This window comes from Dendrobates tinctorius, unplaced genomic scaffold (assembly GCF_039654945.1).
Source record: "Dendrobates tinctorius isolate UK_male_01 unplaced genomic scaffold, ASM3965494v1 ptg000003l, whole genome shotgun sequence".
NCBI lineage: Eukaryota > Metazoa > Chordata > Amphibia > Anura > Dendrobatidae > Dendrobates > Dendrobates tinctorius.
In genome coordinates, this window is record NW_027361671.1 from 50,510,061 (window position 1) to 50,531,170 (window position 21,110).

Below are 21,110 nucleotides of genomic sequence, written 5' to 3' on the forward strand. Positions count from 1 at the left end.
AATGCACACGGCTGGTAAGCGCAGACGACGCCATCCTAAGCATGAGCATCCCACTTATGCGTCTGCTCATGCAAACTTTGACGCACCTTAAGGAGCAGGCGTCTGCAGCCAATGTTGATGAGGAGGAAGAGGAGGAGGGAATCCTTGATGACATTCAGCCATTGTCTGCTCAGGGACCTCTCCTGGACGAGGTGGAGGAAGAAGAGGAGGAGGAGGAGGAGGATGATGGGGATGATTACTTAGGGGAGGAGGATGCATCTCGTGGGGCAAGTGAAAATGTTGGCGTGGCAAGGTCTGGTACAGGGTTTGTGCGTGACTGGAGGGATGTGGATTTGCCAGAAAGTGCTCCTCCACCCAGCACTCGCAGTGCATCATTGACACCGGGAACATTGGCCCACATGTCAGATTATGCCTTGCAGATCCTAAAAAGGGACCCACGCATTGCCAAAATGATGAACGATGACGACTACTGGTTGGCCAGCATCCTGGATCCACGCTATAAAGGCAAATTACAAAACATCATGCCACAGGAGAACCTTGAAGTAATATTGGCTAATAAACAAGCAACTCTGGTAAATCGGTTGCTTGAGGCATTCCCAGCACACAGCAGCGGTGATGGTTCTCACACGAGCCGTACGGGCCGGGGGCAACTTGGCAGAGGTGTTCGTGGTGCACACAGCAGAAGTGGCGTTGGAGACAGGGGTTTCATGACAATGTTGTGGACTGATTTTTCAAATACCGCTCACACAACTGGTAATACTGCATCGATGGAAAGTGACAGGAGACAGCAGTTGTCAACTATGGTTACAAACTACTTTTCCTCCCATATCGATGTTCTCCCACACAGGTCATTCCCCTTTGACTATTGGGCCGCTAAACTGGACACCTGGCCTGAATTGGCACAATATGCCTTACAGGAGCTTGCTTGCCCAGCTGCAAGTGTGCTATCGGAAAGAGTCTTCAGTGCAGCTGGATCAATCCTGACAGAAAAAAGGACCCGTCTGTCAACCCAAAATGTGGATGATCTAACCTTCATTAAAATGAACCATGCATGGGTTTCCAAGGATTTTGTCCCACCTTCCCCTGATGACACATAGGGTGACAGAAAAATGGCTTGCTTTGGTCCACCTCTTCCTGAGACTTCACCTATTTCGCCTTTTGCATCAGCTGAATGTCCAACATCAACATATGCCACTTTCTAAAACTCCCTAACTGTGCTGCCTCCCCCCCATGGCCGGGGTCACCACCTAGCGCACGACACCGTGCGAGTGCCGTTGCCCTGGACAGGTGGGTAGGCCGACTCTTGGGCGCGGGCACTGGCACAGGGTCCCTCATAGTGCAATCAAGTGTCTCTGACGGTGGTGGTGCACACCCGCCGTCAGACACACCGCTGTACTATGAGGGTCCCAGTGCCAGTACCGATGCCCACAAGTGGGCCCCCCTTGCTTGGGCAGGGCCCCAGCATTTGCAATCTTTACCTCTCCCTGCTCCTCCGCTGTGTAATCTGGGCCGTCAAATCCATACTGTGCCTGACACCGTCTGAGCCTGCCTCCTGATGTATAGACATATATTTTGAATGTGTACGCTATCCATACATGTTATCCGGGGATACGGTACCCTTTCTAACCTTTGTGCAATCACGTGCAATCCATACTGGGCCTAACACCGTCTGAGCCTGCCTCCTGAGACATATTTTGAATGTGTACGCTATCCATACATGTTATCTGGGGATACGGTACCCTTTCTAACCTTTGTGCAATCACGTGCAATCCATACTGGGCCTAACACCGTCTGAGCCTGCCTCCTGAGACATATATTTTGAATGTGTACGCTATCCATACATGTTATCTGGGGATACGGTACCCTTTCTAACCTTTGTGCAATCACGTGCAATCCATACTGGGCCTAACACCGTCTGAGCCTGCCTCCTGAGACATATATTTTGAATGTGTACGCTATCCATACATGTTATCTGGGGATACGGTACCCTTTCTAACCTTTGTGCAATCACGTGCAATCCATACTGGGCCTAACACCGTCTGAGCCTGCCTCCTGAGACATATATTTTGAATGTGTACGCTATCCATACATGTTATCTGGGGATACGGTACCCTTTCTAACCTTTGTGCAATCACGTGCAATCCATACTGGGCCTAACACCGTCTGAGCCTGCCTCCTGAGACATATATTTTGAATGTGTACGCTATCCATACATGTTATCTGGGGATACGGTACCCTTTCTAACCTTTGTGCAATCACGTGCAATCCATACTGGGCCTAACACCGTCTGAGCCTGCCTCCTGAGACATATATTTTGAATGTGTACGCTATCCATACATGTTATCCGGGGATACGGTACCCTTTCTAACCTTTGTGCAATCACGTGCAATCCATACTGGGCCTAACACCGTCTGAGCCTGCCTCCTGAGACATATATTTTGAATGTGTACGCTATCCATACATGTTATCCGGGGATACGGTACCCTTTCTCACCTTTGTGCAATCACGTGTAATCCATACTGGGCGTGAGAACGGCTGGCGAGCTGTTAAGCAAGCTACAGCACCTGTGGTTTGCACACGTAAGTTTTTCATTTTTTCAGGAATGACGGTTAGGCCTAATTCCGGAACTGCGGTTGACCTGCACTTACTGGGAAATCATTGTTCGCGGGTAATAATTGTAATCAGTGATCCCCATCACTAACGTTGTTCAGCGGGTTATCTGCACCTGTAAGCGACAAACGCTGGCCTTTTCAGTGTAGCGCACATGCAGCCACGGACATGTAAGGGCATGACACACCAGTTATTGGCCAATCTCATGTGCCAGAGCCTCACGTGTCCCTCTAGTAAGCCGGACTCGGACCGCGGGGCATGACGGAGTCTCGTTCGTTAACGGAATTAAGCTTGCAATGTGTGCATCTGTTCTGTAGCTGGCATGGTTGAGGTTTCCCAGGTGGAGTCGAATTTAACCGTAGGCTCCACTCCTGGTGGTGCCCTTCTGGACATTCCTTTAAGGTTCAGCTTTGCAACCATACTGCCCACGTAAAACAAACACTTTGCCTTCATGAACGCTGTTTGGAGGGTCATGACTCGTGGGAATAACGCCGCCCAATCAGTTAACCTGCTAGAGAGATCCTTCGTTGCTCCCAAGCATGACATCACACTCCCTAGGAAGAAGGTAATGCCACTGTGGCGACCATACTCCTGGGGGCGACACAAGTGCACTGATGCCCAGCCACTGCTCGATGAATCTGCTGGTACATTGACCCAGACCACTACATTACCCTCGCACGCTACCCGGCCTGAATCTGACCCTGATGAAACTCAGGTTACCTTTCCCATATACAGTTCCATCTTACACGGTGACAAAGAGGAAGCTGCAGATGAAAGTGCAGGTTCGGCCCACCCGCCATCAGACACACCACCGTACTATCAGTGGCCCTGTGCCAGTGCCGTCGCCAACGAGTGGGCCCCCCCTGCTTGCCCAGGATCACAGCACTTGCAAAGTTGAAATACTGTGCAGTGAGATGGAAGATGGGGACGACGAGGAGTCTAGACTAGTACAGGGATTCCCTAGCGAGGAGACTTATTTGATTGTTTTCAATGTTGGGACAGCAATTTTTGGGGAGCACTATACTCTGGAGAATGATAGATGGGGCCCACCATACACTGGAACATTCCAAAGGTGGACATCAGACACTGGAGCAGCATTTACAGGGCCCATTATACACTAGAGCATTAGAAATGGGGCCCATTATGTTTGGAGCATTATTTGGGCCCATAAGACAGTGGAGCTTCATCCATGGGGACCAACATATACTGTAGCATTATGTGGAGCTCATCATATACTGTTTCAAACATTATATGGGACCAATGATTTTGTATGGAGAAATAGATGGGCCTCGTCATGAGATGTAAAAAGTGAAGTATTTTTCATTGTACTATACCGCTATTTCTCTGCCGTATCGGAGCATGATGAGTTGTGGCATGTGTTAAAGGGGCGCTCTTTCGCCCAGGGCACATGAAAACCTGCAGCCAGCCCTCCCCCCCCCACAACTTTAGCCAAATAACCCCCATTTTTCAGTGCGTAACTTGTATTATGAAGTTAATTAAGGTTGACAAGCTTAAGTAAGAAGAATTGATGCTTTTGGCATTCGAATGGGCACTGTAGGTGTGTTTCCTGTCCTCCTCTCACTGCCAACTTTTATTCCCCATTGACTTACATTGGGTTTCGTGACGACCCCGACTTTTCCCTATAATCGGACGATCTTGCTCGACCCGACTTTTGGAAAAGTCGGGTTTCACGAAACGAAACGCGACCCTAAAAAACCAAAAGTCGCTCAACTCTAGTCAATACGTTTCAAAGTCATTCCAGACTTCTTCCTCAGGTCACAAACCACATATACAGAAAGTGGAACGTGAACATATTTATACACATGATTTAGCAAAAAAAAAAAAAGGGTACTAGAGAGACACCTCACATGTCAAGTTATTTTTTTTCTTTTACTTTATTTAACCCCTTAACCCCCAAGGGTGGCTTGCACATTAATGACCAGGCCAATTTTTACAATTCTGACCACTGTCCCTTTATGAGGTAATAACTCTGGAATGCTTCCATGGATCCTGGTGGTTCTGACAATGTTTTCCCATGACATATTGTACTTCATGGTAGTGGTAAAATTTCTTTGATATGACTTGCATTTATTTGTGAGAAAAATGGAAATTTGGCAAAAATTTTGAAATTTTCCAACTTTGAATTTTCATGCCCTTAAATCAGAGATATGTCACACAAAATACTTAAAAAGTAACAATTCCCACATGTTTACTTTACACTGTGTTCCAAATTATTATGCAAATGATATTTTTCTCTGATTTTCCTAAATAGTCGGTACAAATGACAGACAGTCTAATAAAAGTCATCACTCGTTAGAGTATACATCGAATTTTATTGAAGAAACCTCCCAATGATAACAGTATAATCTCCAAAATGAATAAAAACTCAAATTGCACTGTTCCAAATTATTAGGCACAGTAGAATTTCTAAACATTTGATGTTTTAAAGAACTGAAAATGGTCATTTCTGGAATTTGCAGCATTAGGAGGTCAGATTCACTGAACAAAAAAGCTATTTAACTCCAAAACATCCTAACAGGCCCAGTTACATGTTAACATAGGAACCCTTCTTTGATGTCACCTTCACAATTCTTGCATCTGTTAAACTTGTGAGTATTTGGAGAGTTTCTGCTTGTATTTTTTTGCAGGATGTCAGAATAGCCTCCCAGAGCTGCTGTTTTGATGTGAACTGCCTCCCAGCCTCATAGATCTTTTGCTTGATGATACTCCAAAGGTTCTCTATAGGGTTGAGGTCAGGGGAAGATGGTGGCCACACCATGAGTTTATCTCCTTTTATGCCCATAGCAGCCAATGACTCAGAGGTATTCTTTGCAGCATGAGATGGTGCATTGTCATGCATGAAGATGATTTTGCTCCTGAAGGCACATTTCTGCTTTTTATACCATGTAAGACAGCTGTCAGTCAGAAACTCTATATACTTTGCAGAGGTCATTTTCACACCTTCAGGAACCTTAAAGAGCCCTACCAGCTGTTTCCCCATGATTCCGGCCCAAAACATGACTCCTCCACCTCCATGCTGACATCGCAGCCTTGTTGGAACATGGTGGCCATCCACCAACCATCCACTACTCCATCCATCTGGACCATTCAGGGTTGCTCGACACTCATCAGTAAACAAGACTGCTTGAAAATTAGTCTTCATGTGTGTCTGGGCCCACTGCAAGTTTCTGCTTGTGAACACTGTTTAGGGGTGGCCAAATAGTAGGTTTATGCACCACTGCAGCCTTTGAAGGATCCTAGACCTTGAGGTTCAAGGGACTCCAGAGGCACCAGCAGCTTTAAATATCTGTTTGCTGGTTTGTAATGGCTTTTTAGCAGCTACTCTCTTAATCCGATGAACTTGCCTGGCAGAAACCTTCCTCATTCTGCCTTTATCAGCATAAACATGTCTGTGCTCAGAATCAGCCACAAATCTCTTAACAGTACGATGATCACATTTAAGTTTTTGGGAAATATCTAATGTTTTCATTTCTTGACCAAGGCATTGCACTATTTGATGCTTTTCAGCAGCAGAGAGATCCTTTTTCTTTCCTAAATTCCTTGAAACCTGTGACCTGCTTAATAATGTGGAACATCATTCTTAAGTAGTTTTCCTTTAATTGGGCTCACCTGGTAAACTAATTATCACAGGCGATTGAGATTGATTTCAGTGATCCAAAGAGCCCTGATACACAATACCATCTATGAGTTTATTTGAAAAAAAAAAATTACATCTTTATGACAAATCCAATTTGCATAATAATTTGGAACGCAGTGTACATCAGCACAATTTTGGAACCAATTTTTTTTTTTGTTAGTAAGTAAGAACCCAGATTATATCTTAATTACCCAGAAGACTGTGTTTTTGCAAGCCAAGGGGAGTTGTTTTTTTTAATCTGTATATTGGCTTGTGGATTTAAGTGTTTATGTCTGGTGGGTCAAGAATATAGTCCTGCAAGCTGATATACTATTTATCATACTGTGTAAGTCTGTAATAGTGACTTGTACATAGTGCGTGTGTATCTGTGTTTATTGTGAGCTGATATGCTAATTGTGTATTGTATTCTACAACCAGTTTCTTGAGTATAGATAGGGAAAGACTGTGAAGGGCATGTCACACTAAGTGATATCGCTAGCAATATCGCTATAACATCACTGGTTTTTGTGACGTTATAGCGATATCGCTGTCTGATACTTACCTCCGACCGCTCCCCTGCTGGTTATCGCTGACCGCGCGAGAACGTCCTGGACCGTTTTTCGTCGTTAGCTTCCTGCTGTGATGACGAGCGACGCTTGGATGCGGGCGGGAGGACGTCAGGATTGCCTCGTCTGACAGGTATGTAGCGACCCCCGACCCCTGCGATGTCGCTGGTGAGATCTGCCTGTGTGGCAGCTCACTAGCGACCACTTAGCGATGTACCAGCGATCCTGACCGCGTCATATCGCTGGTCGGGATCGCTGGTACATCGCTAAGTGTGACAGTACCCTGAGGGTGTACTGAAGGACACTGGGTAATTGTAAAAATAGCTTACCTTTCTGGAGTATAAAAAGACCCTGAGATGGAGAGACCAGGGCTGACCTCATCTCATCACACAGAGAAGCTACCAGTCTGCACAACACTCAACGGACGAGAGACAGGACTGCAGCCAATTCATCATGGCATCATCACGAGGGACACAGATCTGATTCTAAGGGAAACAACCTAGGAGTGATCGGCTCCGGTTGGAAGGACACAGATCTGATCCAGTTATCTCTGAACCATGGATGCGTTTGGAGAAAGTCAGGTTATGGGACCCGCTGGTCGCCTGGTTCCATGGAGATGGGCGGATAAGCCAGGTGGTGATTCTCGTGTCAACTGGCTTTGGACCTTGTATGGACAGTATGGACTGTCACCTCCATACGCTTGTTGTTATCTCTTCTCTGTGTGTATATCATAGGTGGAATAGCGATCCTGGGAGCTCTGACATTGTGTCAACTGGCTTCAGACCTTGCATGGATTCTGTGGACTGTTCTCGGTCATTTCCCTACGCGTGTCAATATCTCTTCTCTGTGTGTATATCACAGGCGAAATATTGACCCTGGGAGCTCTGACGTAACATCTACCGTTATCCAGGCGAGTCAGCGGAAGGGTTAGGCCCTGTAATGTGCACCATGTTGGGGGTAATTGCTGGGATTGTTCTGTTTGCTATTGGGTGTTGTGGTTCAATAAAGCATTGCCACATTGTTTTACCCTAACCCTGCGTTGTCTGTGTAGTATGTTGCCCACAGGGAGATAGAGCGGGCGTTCAGTGGTATGAGCCCTGGTCCATGCAGTCTTGCTAAAGACAGCCGGGCCAGCGAACGAGAGCACCCACTGACCCCGTTTCTCCACACTAGGGTTAAAAGTTGACCAGTGATTTCTCATTTTTACACCATTTTTTTTTTTAGGGACCACATCACATTTGAAGTCACTTTGAGGGGTCTATATGATAGAAAATACCCAAAAGTGACACCATTATAAAAACTGCACCCCCTCAAGGTGCTCAAGACCACATTCAAGAAGTTTATTAACTCTTCAGCTGCTTCACAGGAATTTTTTGAATGTTTACAAAAAATGAACATTTAACTTTTTTTTGCAAAAAAATCACTTCAGGTTGAATTTTTTTTATTTCCCCAAGGGCAACATGAGAAATTGGACCCTAAAAGTTATTGTGCAATTTTGTCCTGAGTATGCTGATACCCCATATGTGGGGGTAAACCACTGTTTGGGAGCATGGCAGAGCACAGAAGGGAAGGAGCACCGTTTGACTCTTCAAAGCAAAATTGGCTGGAATTGAGATCGGACGCCAAGTCGCGTTTGGAGAGCCCCTGATGTGCCTGAACAGGGGAAACCCCCCCACAAGTTACCCCATTTTGGAAACTAGAGCCACCAAGGAACTTAACTAGATGTGTGGTGTGAAGTTTGAACCCACAAGTGTTTCAATAAAGTTTATAACGCCCGAGCATGAAAATAAAAAAATCATTTTTTCCACAAACATGATCTTTTAGTCCCCAAAAGTTGTCCAATTTGTCCTGAGTGCGCTGATACCCAATATGTGGGAGAAAACTACTGTATGGGCACACATCGGGGCTTGGAATGGAAGTAGTGACTTTTTGGATTGCAGACTTTGATGGAATGGTCTGCGGGCATCATGTTGCGTTTGGAGAGCCCCTGATGTGCCTAAACAGTGGAAACCACAAGTGACCCCATTTTGGAAACTAGACCCCCAAGGAACTTATCTAGATGTGTGGTGAGAACTCTGAACCCCCAAGTGCTTCACAGAAGTTTATAACGTAGAGCCATAAAAATAAAAAAATCATTTTTTTCCACAAAAATGATCTTTTTGCCCCCAATTTTTTGTTTTCCCAAGAGTAACAGAAGACATTGGACCTCAAAAGTTATTCAGCAATTTGTACTGAGTATGCCGATACCCCATATATGGGGGTAAACCACTGTTTTGGCGCATGGCAGAGCTCGGAAGGGAAGGACCACAGTTTGACTTTTTCAACGCAGAATTTGCTGGAATTGAGATCAGACGCCATGTCGCCTTTGGAGAGCCCCTGATGTGCCTAAACAGTGGAAACCCCCAATAGTAACTCCAACCCTAACCCCAACACACCCCTAATCCTAACTTTAACCTCAACCCTAACCCTAACTTTAGCCCCAACCCTAATGAGAAAATGGAAATAATTTTTTTACTTTATTATTTTCCCCTAACTAAGGGGGTGATAATGGGGGGTTTGAATTACTATTTATAGCGGGTTTTTATGTTTGGCAGCTGTCACATGCTAAAAGACACTTTTTATTGCAAAAATTAGTTTTTGCATCACATTTTGAGAGCTATAATTTTTCCATATTTTGGCCCACAGAGTCATGTAAGGTCTTGTTTTTTTGCGGGACGAGTTGACATTTTATTGGCACCATTTTCGGGCACATGACATTTTTTAATCGCTTTTTATTCCGATTTTTGGGACGCAGAGTGAACAAAAACCAGCAATTTATGAATTTCTTTTGAATAGTTATGACCATGTGATTTTTCAATTTTTCTTTTTAATACATTTTGCAAAAATGTCTACATTTCTGGATTTTTTTTCAGTCAATATGGGGTGCAGAGTGTACCACTAATGAGAAAAAAAAGAACTTTTTTGAATTTACCAAATGGCTGCAATGAAACAAAGAGTGAAAAATTTTAAGGGGTCTGAATACTTTCCGGACCCACTGTATACTGTGAGCTTTCAGGAATAAGGTTTGTTATAGGCATAGCAGACACAAGGGTCCCTTTTGATGCCTTGTATATACTTTTTTGCTCACTAGGTGGAGCTGTTGTACAAGTGGTTTACATGCTAATTCTATCATAATCATTTCAAAATAGTATGAACTTGTTACTGTGTCTTCTCATACAATATCAAGTAAACTGATATTTTATCATGATTGAAATTTTCTATCTAATGGATTATACATTCACTATTACTCACTATTATTCACTACTACTACTATTCATTACTACACTATTATTCACTGTACAAACTTACTCCCCCCCTTTTCTAATTTTAGTCTGTATGTGTTTAAATTGTTATATTTTATAAAGATTTTTATTCTCAATTTATTTTGGGTAGTTTAATCTCTGCTGGACCATGGAGAATCTGGTAAGTCACATACCAAAAGAACAAATTGCACCAGTATGCAATATCCCTGACCTATTTGGTGTGCTCCTTGGTTTTCATGATGCCACTTGATCCCTAATGTTCTCAAACAAACCTCTGAGGCCATCACAGAACAGCTGTAGTTATACGGAGAATAACTTTTTAAAAAATAATTAGAAAACCATTTATCATTACCTTTACACTTCACCAATACTTGCTACGTTGTATTGGTATATCACATAAAATCACAATAAAATACATACAAGTTTGTGGGTGTAATGTGGAAAAATGTGGAAAGGTTCATGGGGTGTGAATACTTTTTCAAGGCACAGAATCTTTCCAATGGATTTGTAAAATGTGTAGAGGATTATATGCTGTAAATGGTATAATTTTCCTATGAGTCAACTGTAGTTATGTAAAGTTGTTGTATACCCCTCATATGATTCTGCAGTCTGTTAAAGGGATTTTTATACCTTCCCCCTTGTTTACGGTTTAATAAAGAGAGACTGTATCTATCTCCTATTTTGATAACACTCCGATTTTCCTCTACATTAAAAAGGAAAAAAAAAGCATAAATCTAATTTAACCAAAGAATAATTCAGACTCCTTGTTTCCACGTATGAAGTATTTATTTTGAATATAAGAACATTTGTAAAATAAACGTATTATAAATTGCTCTGTATAAATAAATGGAGTTTCATTTTTTACATTTTTGTATCAAATTAACATAAAATGACAATCTGACAGAAGCAGGAGTTTCTGGAAAGACATTAAAACATGGTGGGTGGCAATGGTTGAGGAGTGGACAATATCATTTACAAAAACTACACAAAATGCCTGATACATTCTGACACTGGATTGAGTGAAAATTTGGTAGAAAAATGGCAAATGACAGAAGTCTTGTACAGAATAAATCCATGCAGTACCCCATGACACAAACAGCTCAATGATCAGATCCCACATAGACACAACACAGTGAGGATCTCAGTGATGGAAATTAATAAGTACATTAGCGGGTTCCTTCAAATTCTACAAGAAACAGTGAATAATCATAGCTGCAGACCTCATGTAATGGCGCCAGTCCTGCACCGAGACAATAATGCACGCGCATCATATCTTGAAGTTGCAGGAGTTTACTTGGTATACAGCTTAGACAGCTGGACTTTCACTCGCCATATCAGCAGCGGCTAGCAGAGGTAGGCAGGGGTTACATGGACAACTTTTGTTGCCAGACTGATGCTACATGTTTTCTCCCATTACTGGTGGAAATGGCTGCATATAGAAATATCCCCTTTAAAATGCCGGTCCTCGGGTTTACTCAATGTAAATTAAAAGCATCACCTTTAATGCCTCTTTTCCAGGAGTCTAGTAACCTGTATAGTAGTCCCCAATCTCTTCTGCATATCCCACAGAATACCTTTTATAATCTCACCGTAGAGCAGTTCGGTCCTTCTATATTGCCACAATCATCGTCCTTCTGCCTTACTTCATGCGAATCACGCGTCCTTTATCATCCACAGAACGCCCCCAATCTCCATTCTGTGTAGCACTGGTAATTAGCATGTGCCAGGAGAGGTCTAAGAGCGTCGATCACCCGGAAGTAAAGCTGAAGCATCTGCACTGCAGGACAGTGGGGAGTACGCGAGTGCAGGAGAGAGGAGAATACGCGAGTGCAGGAGAGAGGAGAGTACGCCTGTGCAGGAGAGAGGAGAGTACGCCTGTGCAGGAGAGAGGGGAGTACGCCTGTGCAGGAGAGAGGAGAGTACGCCTGTGCAGGAGAGAGGAGAGTACGCCTGTGCAGGAGAGAGGAGAGCACGCCTGTGCAGGAGAGAGGAGAGCACGCCTGTGCAGGAGAGAGGAGAGTACGCCTGTGCAGGAGAGAGGAGAGCACGCCTGTGCAGGAGAGAGGAGAGCACGCCTGTGCAGGACAGAGGAGAGTACGCCTGTGCAGGACAGAGGAGAGTACGCCTGTGCAGGACAGAGGAGAGTACGCCTGTGCAGGACAGAGGAGAGTACGCCTGTGCAGGAGAGAGGAGAGTACGCCTGTGCAGGAGAGAGGAGAGTACGCCTGTGCAGGAGAGAGGAGAGTACGCCTGTGCAGGAGAGAGGAGAGTACGCCTGTGCAGGAGAGAGGAGAGTACGCCTGTGCAGGAGAGAGGAGAGTACGCCTGTGCAGGAGAGAGGAGAGTACGCCTGTGCAGGACAGAGGAGAGTACGCCTGTGCAGGACAGAGGAGAGCACGCCTGTGCAGGACAGAGGAGAGCACGCCTGTGCAGGACAGAGGAGAGCACGCCTGTGCAGGACAGAGGAGAGTACGCCTGTGCAGGAGAGCACGCCTGTGCAGGACAGAGGAGAGTACGCCTGTGCAGGAGAGTACACCTGTGCAGGAGAGAGGAGAGTACGCCTGTGCAGGAGAGAGGAGAGTACGCCTGTGCAGGAGAGAGGAGAGTACGCCTGTGCAGGACAGAGGAAAGTACGCCTGTGCAGGACAGAGGAAAGTACGCCTGTGCAGGACAGAGGAGAGTACGCCTGTGCAGGACAGAGGAGAGTACGCCTGTGCAGGACAGAGGAGAGCACGCCTGTGCAGGACAGAGGAGAGCACGCCTGTGCAGGACAGAGGAGAGCACGCCTGTGCAGGACAGAGGAGAGCACGCCTGTGCAGGGCAGAGGAGAGCACGCCTGTGCAGGACAGAGGAGAGCACGCCTGTGCAGGACAGAGGAGAGCACGCCTGTGCAGGACAGAGGAGAGCACGCCGGTGCAGGACAGAGGAGAGTACGCCTGTGCAGGAGAGCACGCCTGTGCAGGAGAGCACGCCTGTGCAGGAGAGCACGCCTGTGCAGGAGAGCACGCCTGTGCAGGACAGAGGAGAGTACGCCTGTGCAGGACAGAGGAGAGTACGCCTGTGCAGGACAGAGGAGAGTACGCCTGTGCAGGACAGAGGAGAGTACGCCTGTGCAGAACAGAGGAGAGCACGCCTGTGCAGGACAGAGGAGAGCACGCCTGTGCAGGACAGAGGAGAGTACGCCTGTGCAGGAGAGCACGCCTGTGCAGGAGAGTACGCCTGTGCAGGACAGAGGAGAGTACGCCTGTGCAGGACAGAGGAGAGTACGCCTGTGCAGGACAGAGGAGACTACGCCTGTGCAGGACAGAGGAGAGTACGCCTGTGCAGGACAGAGGAGAGTACGCCTGTGCAGGACAGAGGAGAGTACGCCTGTGCAGGAGAGAAGAGACTACGCCTGTGCAGGAGAGAGGAGACTACGCCTGTGCAGGAGAGGAGAGTACGCCTGTGCAGGAGAGAGGAGAGTACGCCTGTGCAGGAGAGAGGAGAGTACGCCTGTGCAGGAGAGAGGAGAGTACGCCTGTGCAGGAGAGAGGAGAGTACACCTGTGCAGGACAGAGGAAAGTACGGCTGTGCAGGAGAGAGGAGAGTACGCCTGTGCAGGACAGAGGAGAGTACGCCTGTGCAGGACAGAGGAGAGTACGCCTGTGCAGGACAGAGGAGAGTACGCCTGTGCAGGAGAGCATGCCTGTGCAGGACAGAGGAGAGTACGCCTGTGCAGGAGAGAGGAGAGCACGCCTGCAGGAAAGAGGAGAATATGCCTGTGCAGGAGAGAGGAGAGCACGCCTGCAGGAAAGAGGAGAATACGCCTGTGCAGGAGAGAGGAGAGTACGCCTGTGCAGGACAGAGGAGAGTACGCCTGTGCAGGACAGAGGAGAGTACGCCTGTGCAGGACAGAGGAGAGTACGCCTGTGCAGGACAGAAGAGAGTACGCCTGTGCAGGAGAGAGGAGAGCACGCCTGCAGGAAAGAGGAGAATATGCCTGTGCAGGAGAGCATGCCTGTGCAGGAGAGCACGCCTGTGCAGGAGCGCGATGGGGACAGAGTGTGGGTGACGTAGGACTCCATATCCCCATCAAGCAAGAAGGAGAATGGCGATGCGGATACAGAGACAGTGCCAAGGCCGGTGATCACCATTGGATCATACAGCACCATACTGTAACAGGTATTTGTGGGATATACAGAGGGGGTTGGAGATTTATATACTAATGGCTCGACTACTGTAAAAGAGGCATAAAGGTGGTGGCTTTGGTTTATATTGAGAAAACCTGGTGACGGATTCCCTTTAAAGCTTAACAGTGGCTTTAGTTGTTATTTTATAAATCATTAGTAGAAATGAAAATAAGCAACTCTAATACATATTATTAGAGAAATCTGCCTAAATTGACCAATCAAAATTCTCAATTTTGGGGTGAAATCTGTATTCAGTGAAGAATGATTGTTACACTACTGTGAGAGGAGATGGCAGTGGCAGCTACTGATGAGATTCTATGTAGATAGAACTGAGATGAGGAGGAGCTCTGTCTCTGGCTATTCCTCATTCTATATACATAGAATTGATCATATACATATTTTTGCATATCTCATAACATTTCTGAGAAACCAAAAATTAATTGAAGTGACAAAATATATATATTTTTTTAAACTGAAAGGCCTTCCAGTCAGCACTAAGCATACCATAGCGGCACTAAGGTATTTCATCACATTTTATAAGATATTATAAGCTGAATCACTTGAGCTATACTCTCTTACTTTCTATCCCTGTCACCTTCTGCTAAATATTTAATAGGCATCTTGAAAATATATATGGTCATATAATGCCATTTTCAATTGCAGCAATACAGGGTTCAATGGAATATATAGTGTGACAATGTAGAAAAACAATTTATTTCTGAACTGTTGTATATGATATAAAGCTTAGCTTCTATGTGAACACCCTACTGTGAGGCAATAACACCATCTGATGGTTAATTAAGAATATAGTAATAGCTATACTTATACGCACCCTTGGAGATAGGATTGTAGCACCATTTTTCTGCATCAAGCACTTTAAAATCAGTTGATAATTAGTATAAAATTATATTACTATTATTACTATTTTTTGCACATGCACTTTAGATTGAGATCAATCTATACAATTTGATTAAATTGTAATAATAATTTTTGCATTCTCATTGCCGTCATAAGTCAATTTGTGGACTTTAGAAACAGCCTCCACTTTCCAGTACCTTTTGTTCCTGTATTTTTGAACATTTTCTTGATGAATTAATACATTTCAGTATTTTAAAATGATTTTTTTTTTTGTCACTTCAATTAATTTTTGGTTTTTCAGAAATTTTATGAGATATACAAAAATATGAGTACATAAGTCAGTTCGAAGAAGTGCAGCCTGTGAATAATGGGCAATTATTACATGTAAGGACTATTTGTTGCATTGAATTGTATTTGTAGCAGCCGCCATCTCCTCTCTCCGTGATGGGAAAGTGTCTGCACTGAATCCAGATTTTACCCCAGAATTGAGAATTTTGATAATGGCTGATCAATTCTGGCAGATTTCACTGATAATATGTATTACAGAGTTGCTTATTTTCATGGATGTTACTGATTTAGGCAATAAAACCGATGGCGGTTGGGCTTTAACGTTATGGACATCTTTTGAGGACATTTACTTTCTTACACTCACAAACAATAAATAATTGTAACTATTAGGTTTCATTAGAATGTTTGAACCGTTTGCCTGCTACAGCCGCTCTGCTGTACTGTCTATTGCTGGCTTCAGAATGAGTTACCTGAGAATCCATCAGTGAACTCATTCTCTTTTCTGTCTTTTTCTGAGCTCCTCTGTTCTGATTTATCAGGATTGACCACATCAAAGTTCAGCGCATCTCTGAGAGCCAAGAGAAGCTCAGAAAAACACAGATAAAGCAATGACAAACTTTCCTGACAGAACAAGACTACGGATAGATCGATAACCCATGGTGCAGCCAGAAATGTGCAGGAAACCGGAGAGCCTGGAAAAGCCAAAAGGTGTATACGTTTTAATGAAACCCAATTGTAAAACTGCTTTTTAACCCAAATTACATGTATATAAGTAAACAAGTGACCCCAAAGGTGCCCATATCTTCTACGTGAATCTTACAGTTAAGTCCCCGCTACACACAGCGAGATCGCTAGCAATATCGCTATAACGTCACTGGTTTTGTGACGCAGCAGCGATATCGCTATGTCTGATACTTACCTGCGACCGCTCCCCCGCTGGTTATCGCTGATCGCGCGAGAAGGTTCTGGATCATTTCTCGTCGTCAGCTTCCTGCTGGGCTTCCTGTGGCGTGGACGCGGGCGGGAGGACGTCAGGATCGCCTCGTCTGACAGGTAAGTAGCGACCCCCGACCCCTGCGATGTCGCTGGTGAGATCTGCCTGTGTGGCAGCTCACTAGCGACCACTTAGCGATGCACCAGCAATCCATATTGTTGTTGGGATTGCTGGTGTATCGCTTAGTGTACCGGTACCCTTAATGAACATGTTTAATCATCAGGTTTCATGCCGAGACAGTACAATATTATCCATTATCCAAGCACAGATTTCCAGTTTCCCTCAATACAATGTGCACACTGGATATTTGGGACACTTTAGAATAATCCTATTGCAGAACTCGCTCTCGTCCCTCTACCACAGATCTAATCATGGAGTCACTGGCCGGGGAGGCAGCGTGCAGTGTAGGCATGGATTGGGGACATAACTGAGCATCTGATAACACTTCATCTGTAAAACGTACTAAAATAAGGACCTTAATAAAGAACTTTTAAAGTGCATCTTAATTTTACAGATGAGCGCTCCTCGACACAGGAGCGGCCGAATAGGGAGTCCTATTATACAAACAGCTGCATTCACATTTCCACACAAGTCCCAACCTACCGCGAGCGACTGACCGGAAAGAGAGGATGATACTACTGTAGATTTATCCATGACGGGGAACAGGAAAAATAAAAGTGAACTCTGTGGTCCCTACTAACCATAACCAAAGCTGTTGTGTTATGTGTGTATATATAGATGGAAAGATAGATGCCTAAATAGATATACCAATCGATATTTATATATATATATATATATATATATATATCTCTCTCGATATTGAGATATGTATGTATGTATATATATATATATATATATATATATATATATATATATATATATATATATATATATATATATATATATATACACACACACACACAACACATATTTTGAAGAGAAGAGCCGGTCTTTCTGTAAATTCTGCGTTCCTCCTCTGACCCGGTCCATGTAAAGGCTGGCTGAGCTGGCTGTGTATAGCAGAGGATGATTATAAGAGAAGTGCTTGGTTTACACTTTAGCAAATACAATATAAGGTAGGTATAAGAAAGCAACACATAAAAAAATAGGCTATGGGTATATTTTGACAGCTCCCAAAAGAAAGAAAATCAAAGCACTTTAACTCACAGTGTACTAAGAAAAACAGCCTCTGCATCAGTTTATGTGAGCGGATTAAAGCTGTGGGGCGAGCATCCATCTGGCGGAGCAGATGCAGCGTGTCCATGTATTGGTTGAAGATACCGGTAACTGAATCTTATAGTTTTTGCTGGTAGTGACAGCACCTCGGAGTGCACAAGAATATGGTGAAAGTTTTCATACTCGATACAATAAAGGTGCCACTTGGCTCAGAGCATTCAGTTTTTTTCTGCACATCACACGGTGCGACGTGTATGAGCGTGGACATACATTTGGCACACTCTAATGTCTTACAACCGAGAGTATCTGAACCATCACAAGGATGACGCGTTTCCATGTCTTCTTGCCAGCAGTACGTGGCGAGCGAGTGTACAGTACATCCCATCACACCAGGGAGCACCTGAAGATGCCGAAGGTTCAGGAAAGAGGCCATCAGTGTGTATCACGGGCGGCTCACAGTGAGGTCTCATTAGTGTGAGGTCTAGAGTTTTCCTCCTCTAGTAAAGCTATCCTCTGCTTCAGCATCCGCACTTGTGTCTCATGTCTCTCCACCATTGCCATCATCTGGGACTCCAGCTTTTTCAGCTTATTCTGATGCTTCTTCTTTGCCTTTTCATAAGCTGCCACAAGATTGCTGCTCATGAGAGAAAAAAAACAGCACAAAAATTAAGAGGATCACAACGGTAACGGTAATTAGAGGAACTCTGCAAAAAAGGTGTTTGTGAGGAGAAAAAGTTCAGTTCTACTGTTCTGTGTTAGTTCTATGTCTCACACTGGAAACTCTCCTGTCATTTATAATAATCTCTGGAGGCAGATTCTCAGCGAGATCAGTGTCTGCCCACAGTTCTAAACAGCTCATTTACATATAAGAAAAACCTTGGTATCTCTAGAATAAAACATTGGATTGCAGATTTCAGGGTATCATTTTATTCAGCTTCCTATGACCTGCATGCTCAGACGGCTTAGGGGAGGGTTGAGCATACTAACAGATTCCCCTTTAGATGGATTTCATATTCATGTATGTGTAACAAGAGCCACTGTTAAGTCCCATTCACACGTCAGTGTTTTTCACATACGTAAAAAAACGGTCCGAGTGTCATCAGTGTTTTGGATCCGTTTGTCATCAGTGTTTTTCACATATGGATAAATACATTACAAAGCTTCTCCTAACCTTTGCAGTGTTAATCACCATTGCACATGGATGGCGCATCAATTCTATCCGTGTGCTGTGATTTTCACATACCCATAACCTTGTTTGTATGATTTTCATCAGTGCTTTCGGTAAAAAACAGACATGTCTATGTGATATTTGCCCAGACAAACAGTCCGTGAAAAAACACAGACATGTGAACTGCCCTACAGACTATAACGAATATGTATTATATCCGTGAAACCATGGATAGAAGACATATGATGTCTGAATGAGGCCTTATGCGATGTTCACATACAGCGGGGGTTTTTTTTTTTTTTTTTTCAGCATTTTATTCTGCCGCTAAAAACTGCTCTTTTGGCAGTAAAAATGCTTGTGCTTATTTTGCAGTGATTTTTGTGTGTGGATTACATGTGTGCTTTTCCTACAGTACATGTTTATTAAAGTTAGTTTTACTCACCAAAAATGTTCAAAAACTATACGAAAAACACCTAAAAAATATTTGTTGCATTTTTTTGCAGTATTTTTCACTTTCTCTATGGGTAAAAAAAAATTAACATGCTGCTGATCTAACAAATGATTTAGTTCTCAAAATCAGTAAGGAAAAAAACAAACTAGCCTGTTCATGAGATTGTGGAAATCTCAAAGCTTTCACCCCTACTGTAAAAAGCAGCTTTCAAATTTGCATAAAAAACAGTGCAAAACCGCTGCATGTGACCATGGCCTTAGGCACTGGTCACAGGCTCAATCTCATACAGACACTGAAAAAGCTTTTCCAGAATGGAGTGTTAAACAGAGGACAAAAAAGCAATGCGAACCCTGCCAAAAAAAGATCATTTACAGCAGCGATTGTGTTGAAAAGATTGTCTGCAGTGGCTCTCCATGTGGGACCCAGCACATCTGATCATGAGAGGTGCAGGACTATGTTGGCATCTCTCATGGTAATAAAGGATTGCTGGAAGTCCTGTCATCAGGATATGTTCCCTGATATATTACTAGCATACTTATTTCTCACCTATTCGCTCTCTTCAAGTCATTGACAAACTCTGCTGACTGCTGATGCCGGATTTCACTGCTCTTGGTGAGTCTTTCTAGGGCGCTCACCAGCTCTTGTGCCCGGGACTTTAACTTCTTTTCCCTGCAGAAGATAACAAATAATGAGAAGTTCTGTGCGATCATCAATAGTACTGGAATACAATCAGCAAATACCATCAATTCATGCAAATCACAAATTATATACATGACAAGTGACTAAGGAGCTGGACCAGGACTGGGGGCACAAGTGAATATTAATATACTATCTCTAGGTCTTTGCCCTGTACGATTGCAGTAAGGGACCCGCAGATTGGCACCATAAGTGTAATGTACAATACGGCCAGCAGGTGTCACCATCTCCATAGAGACTGCAGAACTGCTCATTTTACTACCAGCCATGATTTACAAAGTCACTGGGGTTGTGAAGATCAGAAAATAACAGAACTTCATATCCTCCAAAAATAAAAAAAAAGTGTTGCAATTGTATTTATTGGGCTAATTCAGACTCATTTACACAATTACATTGCCCATCATCTGATGGAACTTGTAGACAGCGAGGCCTGGCATGAACCAGAGATGCAAAAAAAAGGCAGCATTAATAAAGCAAGCATATTATAAAGTTTGGCCACTTATGAGTCAGCCTTTTAATACTACAAAAAATAACCACAGGGAAGACTGCAGTGTCGGAATTGTACTTTAGGGAGTATAGGGCTATGTTTCCACACAATGAAAATACAGCAGATTTTCTACCATAGATTGTAAGCCTGCTAGGGCAGGGTTCTCTCCCCCTCTGTACCCGTCTGACAGTCTTTTTACTTAAAATTTGTTACATGTTATGAATGCAATACATTTTTTACCCTGGGATTAGGGGGTGCTTTAAAAATAAATAAAATAATAATACTGTGTATTATCTTGGTGAAAATCCAGAGCATTTTATAATGCATAGTAAAATAGCAAGGCCGAAAAAAACATTTGTCCATCCAGTTCGGCCTATATTCCTTCAGAATAAATCCCCAGATCTACGTCCTTCTAAAGAACCTAACAGTAACTGTAAGATACAATATTGTTACGCTCCAGGAAGACATCCAGGCCTCTCTTGAACCCCTCAACTGAGTTCGCCATCACCACCTCATCAGGCAAGGAATTCCAGATTCTCACTGCCCTAACAGTAAAGAATCCTCTTCTATGTTCTTCTATGTAAAGAATCCTCTTCTAATCCTCTTCACTGCTATCAGAGAAGTGAATGAGAAGCTAATCCGCATGTGACTGCAAGTAAACAGTTCGCATACTGACCTTCGCGTCACGACCGCTCGAACTGGCAAGAA

The 21,110-nt window shown here is 44.0% G+C and overlaps 2 protein-coding genes across 8 annotated transcripts in view; both read right to left on the reverse strand.

Annotated features, from left to right (window-relative positions):
• The window catches only part of LOC141080502 (uncharacterized), a 56,394-nt gene extending 39,316 nt beyond the window's left edge, over positions 1-17,078 (reverse strand). Inside the window, exons 1-2 of the mRNA XM_073565749.1 lie at positions 17,042-17,078; positions 15,901-16,122 (exon numbers count right to left, since the gene is read on the reverse strand). Of these exons, the coding sequence (XP_073421850.1) occupies positions 15,901-16,122; positions 17,042-17,078 (259 nt within the window). The remainder of the gene's footprint in view (positions 1-15,900; positions 16,123-17,041) is intronic.
• Positions 10,880-21,110, reverse strand: part of MCC (MCC regulator of WNT signaling pathway) — a 517,969-nt gene continuing 507,738 nt past the window's right edge. For all 7 annotated transcript variants that reach the window (XM_073551638.1, XM_073551567.1, XM_073551693.1 and 4 more), the window contains 2 exons: positions 19,766-19,888; positions 10,880-18,234 (listed from right to left, as the gene is read on the reverse strand). In XM_073551638.1, the coding sequence (XP_073407739.1) occupies positions 18,054-18,234; positions 19,766-19,888 (304 nt within the window). In that variant the 3' untranslated portion in view covers positions 10,880-18,053. The remainder of the gene's footprint in view (positions 18,235-19,765; positions 19,889-21,110) is intronic.